At 51.2% G+C, this 10033-nt stretch overlaps 1 protein-coding gene across 1 annotated transcript in view; it reads left to right on the top strand.

Moving 5' to 3' along the window:
* The first annotated feature begins 9185 nt into the window (after window positions 1-9185).
* CHRDL2 (chordin like 2) overlaps window positions 9186-10033 on the top strand; it is a 30708-nt gene continuing 29860 nt past the window's right edge. Inside the window, exon 1 of the mRNA XM_059823962.1 lies at window positions 9186-9190. Coding sequence (XP_059679945.1) covers window positions 9186-9190 — 5 coding nt within the window. The remainder of the gene's footprint in view (window positions 9191-10033) is intronic.

Raw genomic sequence — 10033 nt, 5'->3', positions numbered from 1 at the left:
CTCCGGCTCGCCGTAAAGGTCCAGGAGCTCCATGGATGAGATTAGCAGGTTATAAACCAGCAGAGCACAGGGGCCAGTGCCACACCAACCCTCTAGTTTAACCCTTGATGGGTAATACCTGCTTGTACGTATTCAGTAAGCATTTTTTGCTTGGTGACCGCAGCGTTCGGTTCCACGGCCATGGGATTTGGAGGAATCCAAATCCCCAACTTGCAGCCTCAAGCTAACCCCTTCCTCCCAGCTCCCCACCCATGTCCCAAAACTTTCAGGCCACCCCTAACCCATCATTTTCTACTGTTGCTTGAAACAGGGGCTTAAAATTAATCTCAAGTCTTCCACTTCTGCTAAATAACTCGCTGAGGAGGGGTAAAAGGGGCGGTGGGGCAGGTCCTACTCCTGCCTAATTTAGGGTGTGAGCTCCTGGGAGGTGAGGGGCAGGGAGGTTTAGGAAATTACATGGAGCCCATGAAGCTCTAATCTTTGTGGATTCTCCAGTGTCTAGTAATATATCCCATGTAGTGCAGGGCACTAATTTACATTTCTTATACCTAGCTCCTATTTGCACAGAATATTTTGATGTGGAGTATCTTTAAGATTTCTGTATCTAAGAAGTGATTAGACATGCAGGGCCTCCTTAGCCCAAGCTAAGAAACCGGGCTAAAAATCTTACGAAGGTGCGCTCCTACCTATGGTGCTGTATGAAGTCTTGCAGCTGCAGGGACAGCACTGCTGTACATCCACTGCTGTCAGCGTTTGAAGGTTTAGCGATGCAGAGTTGATTATTTTCATTAACAACATTTAACAAATACTCCTCAGAAGCTTAATATGAGGAACAGCCATTTCTGAAGGAAGACCGACAGTGTTTGGCCTGCAGCATTAAGCAATTAGCAAATGAGGAGGAGAGCTGCAAGGCTTATGGAACAGACTGACAATTTAACAAACAGCTTTTACTGAGAGAGAAAAGCTTTGAACTATTTTCCTCCTGAGAGGTGCTGCATCCTATGGGGGAGCCTTGGAGGAAGAGATGCAAAATCACATTTAATCATCTTGGGGTTTTTTTGTGGGGAAGGGAGGGTGTGGGAAAGAGGTTGCAAAACAGAGATGGCATAGAGGGGACGTGCATCGAGAGCGGGGCGGGCGGGGAAAAGGAGGCAGCAAACAGCCAGGCAAACAGGCTTTGAAAATAAGCAAGACGGCGAGGTGTGGGCATGAGCAAGGGGTGCTGGCTGCTGGCCGGGATAGCTCGGTGTGTACAGTGAACCCCAGCTCCATCCCTGTGGTGTCATCAGGTGCCTTAGGAGCAGATTCCTGGGGTCTGTTTCGTGGTAGCTCCCCTTTTTCCCCTTCTTCCTCCGGACAGGGTTTGTAGAAGGACACTCTTCCAGGAGGGAAGGGATGAGGAGAGGAGCTGTGGCATCCAGATGCACATGCTTACCTTGGGAATTGGGGGAATGCAATCCCCCCTGCCACATTGCTGGTGGCAGGGGACTTAGCTGACTGGCTGGTTATTAAAGACAAATGCTACGTGGAGTTTCAGATCTGTGTAATATCACGCCCCGGCTTTGCCCAAGGGGGTACAGGACTCATGGAAAATTGGGCTGGCAAGGTTACCAACGGGTTATTCAGTCACTCCCCCATCCCTGCAGCAGGATCAGCTCAGCCCGAGTCACTCCTGAGCAATGCTTGTTCAGCCTCCTCTTAAAGACCTCCAGTGCTGGCAACCCACAGCCCTCCCCCGGCAACTGTCTGAGCCTATTCCTGTCACCAGAAAGCTATTTTTCCATTGTCGGACATAAATCTTCCATAATTTGGTTGGGGGGGTGACTCCAGATCCCAGGGAAGGGATTTGTGTTACACCCCAAAGTGTCCCAGTGAATTGTTAGAAAGATCCTTGGCACAGTTTTGGTCTTGAAAAACTAGCCCCATTGCAACTCAGCCGATCCCCAGGCACAGTTTTGGGGTTACTGGGGCCACAGGTTGTTCTTCAAAAGTAGTTTAGATGTGGCCACCCTGTTTGGGAAGGAAGAAAGCACTTAATAGTGTGGCTTTAGCCTGGGTAAGGACTATTTAATTTGTTAGCAGCTACAGGCTCTGTCTGCGGAGCTACGAGTTGCTGTGACGCATACCACAAACAGTGTGGCACCCCGGGAAGGGGTGGGAGCGGGTGGGTGGGCGAGTGTGGCCACGCTGGGCACCTTGCTGCCACTGCCTCTGTGCTGTCAAAATCCCACCTGGTGTCTATCTCCCTCTCCAGACACCTAAATTGCTTCAAAATCTGGGCTCCTTGTGATGCGTCTGAGAGGGATTCTGCTTGGAAAGCCCACCAGCAGGCCTCTGAGCTGGCCTGGCGTGAGCGAAGCTGTGTGCAGGCTCCTGAAGTTGGGCCACGGCTTGTTGGGTTGTTAAATGTGAGGAGTGGGAGAAGTACAGCGCCCGTGCAGGCAGGAGGCCTGCCCATCTCACCAGCTCTTCTGTTTTCCAGGTTATCACGTGTGCTGGGTCAGGAAGGCCTCTTGTCTCTCTGCTCAAGCTGATCCTGGACCCCTGCTTCAATATCTGTGCAGCACCAAGCGCACAGGACATTTAGTAACATCCCATCATCCTGGGAGATGAGGTAGCAGGGAAGGAAGAAGGGGATAAGCCATCCCAGTCACATTGCCCTGAAACTTCTCCTGGGGTGAGTTTGCTCTTTCCTGTACCAGCGGTGGGGGCTGAGGTTGGGGTGTTAGGGCTCACACGGGGCGCAGGAGAGGCCGTTTCTTCAGCTGGGCTAGGGAAGGGGGATGTGGGTCAATCTGGACTTTGTCAGTTGCCTGCCACAGGTTTGACTGTTCTCTTCAGCCCCCAGGGAATGAGGGGAAAATGGGTATAATAGAGATTTAGGGATTTTTTCAGGAGATTTGTTCTCTCTTGGTTTTAGGTCACTGTGGCCACCAGATCTCTCTGGTGTCTCCATCTTTCTGATGCCTCCAGCACTTCCTCATCGCTGCCATAGAGTTGGAGTTTATTTATCTGCAGCTGAGCGGAGCGCTCAGGTTTTGGATCGAGGGTAGCAGAGCCTCCGGGGACCTCTGCATTGCTGACACAATGCTACTGGGAGAGACACCCGCTCACACAGGGACGTTCAAAGGCCTCATCGTGGAGGGGCGGAGCGGAGGGTTTGGATGGGACAAGCATGAGGTATCAGTAAATGCCACCAAACCATCAGCTCATGCGCGTGTTTTTGGGGCATCTGCTAGGGGAGTTATTGTTTTTCTTGCAAAGCTGCATGCTGAGCAGGACAGAGCACCGAGACGCCATGCCTTGGGTTTGCACATCCTGCTTTCCAATGCCTAATGCCCTTAACCAGCAGCAAACATGTTTAAGGGAATTTCACCCCAGTCCAGATAACTGCGGTGCTGGATTGATTTTTACCCAACCTCCCTCCTGCTTCAGGGCTGTAGGTGCAGGAGAGGTCTTTGAGCTCAGAGGCACCCCCCTGGTGTGTTAATCTGTTCGTTAGGTGGGTGGTTGGGAGGTGTTTTGTGTCCCAGCATAGCACATGGTGTGGATGCCCGGTTGACCATCAGAACTAAACCTCTGCTGCATGGCAGCCTTTGGTCAGAGGGCTGGACATGGCGATCCAGATTGCTCCTACACTTTGGTCCAAGATGAGATCAGCTCTGTGTATGTCATCGCTGACAGATACATTCAGCCTCTTCTCAAAGATCTCCGTCAGTGGGGACCCTGCAGCCTTCCCAAATGATCGCTCCCAATCTTTTAGTTTCTCACTCTTTTACCTGAATTTCTCTCACTGAAATTTAAGCCTGGGATTTGTCCGGTCCCGCTGGGATATCTTCCCCTACCTGCCATCCTGTCTGAACAAGTACTTGTTTCTATCACATACCTCTCTGATAAGTAGAGGAAGAAATCTCAAACACCAGCATGGCTCAGAAGACATGTTTCTCCTCAGAGGGCTGCCCCAGCCACCATCCTGCTTTGATGATGCTGGTTGCTGTCCCTCTGCTCTCTGTGCTCTCCAGCCCAGCTGCTTCATCAGCTTCCCCCAGGACACTGCTTCCTACCAGGTTCATCTTCAGGTGTGCAAGAACATCTTTCTTAGCCCTCAGCTTGGCCAGGGTGATTTTATATTGCTGCTCTTTTTTTTTTTTTCTTGGGAAGACCAAAGGTGCATCGAATCTGTGTGTGGCTTTATTTTAAAAACAGAGCTCTCGCCTTTCTGTGTATTGCCTGAAACGCAGATGTTATAGTGCTTGGGCTGGATGTCACCGTGATGGCAGTTGTACTGAGGGCTCTGAGAGCATGAATTGGCTTTGCAGGTTTCTATATTCAGGGGTCTGAATCAGCTTGAAGAACTGTTTTTGGGTTTTGGGTTTTTTTGGCTTTTTAAAGCAAGCCTTAGATTCAGAATCCCCTTCCAGAGGAACTTGGTGCTTCCTTTGGTGAAGGAGATGCTGCAGGGGATTTCTGTCCGCCCAGCTCCATCACGCACTCACCGCACCTCCTTTAAGGTCATCCCTTTCCAGCAGGGTCAGTGATCATACCAGCACTCCTGGATTATCCGTGGGCAGAGAAGGTGAATCAGAGAAAATCAGAGGAGGCAGAGCCTCTGCACTGGTTGCTATGGAAATCTCTTGTGCTTCTCTTCTGCTTTTCATCTGTTTACTGGGGCACTAAAACAATCTGTCTTTTCACCATATTTTAGTGTCAGCTCCCTCTCTGACGAAGGCTCTCAGCTACCCTAGACATGGGGTTGGCAGCAGAGAAAATTTGGCTGCAGAGATGGAGGTGAAGCCCTACATCTTTGGGCCTCCTTGAAAGACCCACGGTTGGAGAGAGGAAGGGAAGATCTGTGCCCAAGAAACAGCCTCTAAATGTGTGCCAGGAACTTGCTAGGGGTTGTCATTTGCTTGCTGTCTCACCCACACTTCTAGCTTTAGTTGTCTCTAGTTTAGCTGTTGAATGACTAAAAGGATATCGGTGCATCGATCCTTGGTGTTGTGGGGATCCACAAAATGCTGGTTGGCAAAAAAGCTGATTTCCAGGAAACAAAAAGAATTGTAGTGACTTTATTAAGACGAATGAGGACATGAAGGAGGCAGTGGTTTGATGCTGGGTCTGGACTTAGTCCAGCAACTTGGGTGCCTCTCCTGTAGATGCTGCTGCTAGACAGATTCAAATGGGATATGTTATTCCCATGGATGCCCTGGCCCCCCACAAAGCTGCCTGCTCCCCGGGATCAGCCTGACCTGGGAGCTAGGGCCTGGGGAGCCCTCGAGGAGGGACAGAGAACACAGTAAGAGGAGACAGTTCCCCACCAAAGCCACTTGTGGGACAAGCTGCTGTGCAGAGGTCCTACCGACAGCGGATTTAGAAAGGGATCTCTGCCAGTTATTCTGCCAAATTACTCCTGCACATCCAGCTCACCCTGGACAGAACTGGTTTCTGTGTCTCCAGCTTGTCTTCCAACCCAAACCCCTGCAAGGGGCAACATTTTTAAACTGAAGGAGGGTAGGTTTAGGTTGGGCATAAGGAAGAAATATTTTACGATGAGGGTGGTAAGACGCTGGCACAGTTTGCCCAGAGGAATTGTGGATGCCCCATCACTGGAAGTGCTCAAGGTCAGCTTGGACAGGGCTTTGAGCAACTTGATCTAGTGGAAGATGTCCCTGCCCATGGCAGGGAGGTTGGACTAGGTGATCTTTGAAGATCCCTTCCACCCCAAAACATTCCGTGATTCTACGATTCGGGATGTGCGGAGCTCAGTGCTGGCCTGCAGAGGGTATCCTAAGCCCGTGCAAGGCTCCAGCCTTGCATCTCGCCACCCCAAGCCAAAACCTCTGCCTTGCCCAACCTGCCGGGGAACATTTCTCTGCTTCTCACCTCTCCCGAGGAGCTGGCAGGGTTTTGCCACCGCCGTTCTCTTCGTGACCCTCCCAGAGATGATGCCGCCCCTGGCCAGACACTTGCCATGGGGTGCAGGTGGGGATGTTTCACAGTGGAGACAGGAGATGTGGACAGGCGCAGGGCACTGTGCTACCCCATTTTTACTCTCTGTCCTTCCCCCTTGCTTTGCCCAGCCTCTCTTCACCCTTCTCTCCTATTTGGTTGCTGATCTCCATCCCTGGAGGAGAATCTCTTACTCACTGTCCTGTCTATATTGCTGAGTATAGACTATTGACTGTGCATTGATCTTGTGCTTGGCAACATGCTCAGACACTAAAAAAAACCTACCAGATTTCCCATTCTAGTTGAACTACATAATTCCATTGATAAATTATCTTTTTAAGCCTCATCAGTCATTGACTGCCTTAAAACCCCTAAAGGTGCAGCTTTAGAGCTCTTGAAAGTCCTCCAGCACTCAGATTCATGCAAAAACAACTGCCGCCTGTAGTAGTTATGGCTGTTTGCATGGGGAACAGGCGTTCTCAGATGCTGGCAACCCAGAGCTGGCACGTGCTCTCGCAGGGTTTGACTGGATCCTCTTGCAACTCCACAAAGCCCTTGGGAACACACTTTGCATTCAAGGTGCTGTAACAAATTATGTTGCCTCCAGGGCGAGTCCTGCAGGTTGTTAGATTGCTGTAGGGTGATAGACGTAAAGGCTGCTCCTTCCTTTCCCTGGAGCACGAGTCAGGAGAGGTAGGGTGATGTCTTTGTAGCTCAAGGTGTTTTATGAGACATGATAAAGCTCTCGAGTGAGGCTGTTTCACACATGGCCCATTAGGCAGAGCAATCTCCAAGGCTGCTCCACTATGAAAGCTCTGCTTGAACATCCCCCAAACACAGTTGCCTTCAGGAGGAGCTCTTGCCCGCGTTTAATCGCTTATCAGGATGGGAGCAGGAAGTCAGATACTGTGTAAGGTGGTGTCTGTACTAGACTTGCAGCTGGAGGCAGCTTCCCTGAGCTGCTGTGTCATGAAGAGGTGCTGATTGCTTGCAGGCAAGGTGTCTCCTTGCAGCTCCAGGAGACATTCAGTGCTGACTTCTAGCTTGGAGGCACATCTCCTGCTATCACTGAACCAAAGCCAGGCCCTGGATCAAGGTGGAACAGGAGACCAGCTTCAGAGATGGCTGCAAAGAGCCCACTGAGGATTTCAAGGGTTACACCGTCAGTCATGGGAAGGAGGTAGCTCTTCTCCCATGGTTTCACCGCTGTGAATTACAGCATTACTCCACCACTGGTTTAATGCATGAGAAGGAACAGCATAAAAACAGGCCAAGGCTCAGCCCGAAGGATCCTTGCCAGCTCTCCTCTCCCCACCCCAACTGCATCTGCAGAGCCAGCGGTGAGAGGAGCTCCTGGGGCATCGTGCAGGGAGGCAAGACTGACTCTGCAGCTTGGAGAGAGATGTTTTGCCTCCCCACCCAAGTCTCCATCTCTACATGGCGCCCAGAGGGACCAGCGTGGAATGGAGCCACCCAAGCCATCAGTCCCAATTATCCAAATGTCCCTCTCTACCTCCTGGTGGCTTCTGTGCCTGCAGGGAGGAGGGCTGTCGAGCAGGATGGGCCAGGAGTAGGAGTCTTACACTCCTGCCGGGCCCATGTGTAGCCTCAAGGCTTTGAGAGGTGGAGGAGACAGACTTCTCTGTGGTGGCCACTCTTGGCTATGGAGGAGAATTCATAGCTGCTGCCTGCTGGAAGGGCCAAAAAGAGAGACAAATAGGAAAAGGGCTGATAGGACGCATTTCCAGGGTATCCAGCTTGTGGCTGATGCTCTCCAAGCAGGACTTTGCAGGACCTCATCCTCCTCCAGAGAGAGCACAACGGCAGTGCAACGTAGAAGTGACAAAAGAGAGAAGAGCCCTCTTTGAGGAGGGCAGCGGGAGGGAGGGAGGGAGGGATAAAGCCCACCAAAACAAGGTGGTGTGGGAAAGCAGATGGAGGAGATCAGTCGGGGCTGTGCCTCAGCGCTGTTTGAACTCTGCAACAAGGCTCAGGCGGGGCTGCCAGCGTTGGTGGCATGCCTTCTGCTGCTGGGGGTCTTTGAAGATAACGACTCTTGCCCTCCTGGGAGGCTGGGCTGGAGCTGGGGGCTGGGGAGGTACCGTGATCTTGTGTCTCTCTGCAGAAATTGCATGAATCAGCTTTGAAATGCCCAGGCAAGGAGAGGAAACCCACGAAGCTCCAGGTGTAGGATGGGAGTTTTGTGAAGTTTTGGATGAAGAAAATTTGGATTTTGCTCGATTTAGCCGTGGAGTATGGAGGAGAGGCATTATCTCATTTCATGTCCATCTCACTGGGATGGGAGGACTCCATCTCCACCTCCATCTCCACTGACTCTAGCTTGGATCTCTGGCATGCTGTTGTGGGATGTATTGACTCCTCCTCGAATGCATGCCAAAAATAAAGGACATGGTCGCTAGTCATCAATGGGGATGGAGGAAGACTATGGATTTACAACAGGAATCTCGCCTCTGCTTTGGACAACCCCAAATTTGGGTGCCAGCACATCTGCCCTCTCACCAGCCGCAGTTCCCACAAGGCTGTGATGATTTTGCTCAGGGTCTCATGCCATAGCCCGTGTTTTAAAAAAAAATAAGCAGAATCCACTCATGGGAGCTGTATTTCCCTGCTTGATGAAAGGAGGTTGGTGCCAACTTGGGTTGTGTAGCTGGCTGAGAGTTGTTGGGGTGGTCTGGCTGTGGGGTTTGAACGGGGACTGTGGTTTTCACTGCAGGATGACTGATAATCAGGATTTACCTCTGTGTTCCCCAGGATAGGCAGCCTTCGTGCCCGGGCAGAAGAAACCACATCAGGCCACATGTTTTTGCAGCCTGATGTGAAGTCAGGCAGCAGCTCCTCCATCCCCGGGACAGGACTCACTCCTGCATCCGGATTTCTTTAGTCCGGCTTGCAACACTTCACGGTCCTGCAGTTTTCCAGCTCCGTCGCCTGCAGCTGGCAGCCCTCGCATGTGCGTTTCTCCTGGCCCACAGACGCGCACCGGATCAAACGTCAGGGATATTGGACTACAAACTTCCAGGGAAAGGTATGGTGTGCAGCCAGCTCCTCCAGCCTGCAGTCTGGCCAGCTCACGATCCTGCCACGAGGCTTGCGTGGCGGGGGATGTTATTGGAACCCATGCTGTTTATTCAGTAGTTTGTAGGAGAATCTCAGTTTTCATTTGAGGAAAAAAAAAAAAAAAGGAATCGTCTCCTCTTCTCGATTGCCCAGAAAACATGAAGTGAGTTTGACCTAAAGGCTCAGGAACCAGAAGGCAAATAAAAAGGACCCAAGTTTTATTATTTGCAAGCCAATCCCATGGTTTTTGGAGCCTGATTCATGATCGCAGATGGATTGATGTTGGCAGTATCGAACTGTCAGCCAGATTCCTTCGCAGATGAAGATAAAGAGCCTCGTTTTTGCCAAAGGGTGAATGTATTCTTTATGAGACGCAACAGAGATGTAACACAGCACCTTGCTCCTGACAAGGCCGGCCTTTATTTCCTGGGTCTGCGCTTAGGACATGGCTGAACTTTCCCATAAGTTTTAGCCCTGATGTGGGGCCAGGATCTACAGTCCTGAATTCAGCTGTTGCCGTTGCAGTGGAGACACAAAATAACTTCATTGACTTGGGCTTTGCGTCCCCATTTTTCTAAGCACTTTCATAACTTGCCCACAGACCTACGCTACAAACGGGCTTTTCAAGTCCACCCTGTGCAAGGGAAGAGCTGGGAGAGGAGGTACCGGCTGTTCCTGGTGGGAGCTGGAAGGAGCTTGCTGTTTACGCAAACCCCTTTAAAATCTTTATCGAGGCATAGGAGAAATAGAGGGGCATTGCTAGCAAAAATTGCAGGGAGCTGGAAATGAGTAGAGTGGTGAAACAAGGGATTGGATGATGAGAAGCTGGGACCATTGGGTGAGTTGAACCTGCCCGGTGTGAATCTGCCCTGCATGGAGCTGTCGGTGCACAGATAACGCAGCGGGGACAGTAAGATGGGGAAAAAATGCAGGTCCTCCAACCACAGTATGGGACATTGCCATCCCAGAACTACACGGAGGCTGCAGGGGTGCCGGCCCATAGCTC

This window comes from Gavia stellata, chromosome 1, assembly GCF_030936135.1.
Source record: "Gavia stellata isolate bGavSte3 chromosome 1, bGavSte3.hap2, whole genome shotgun sequence".
Lineage (NCBI taxonomy): Eukaryota > Metazoa > Chordata > Aves > Gaviiformes > Gaviidae > Gavia > Gavia stellata.
Note: the sequence above shows the minus strand (reverse complement) of the source record. Positions and strands in the feature narration are given on the sequence as shown.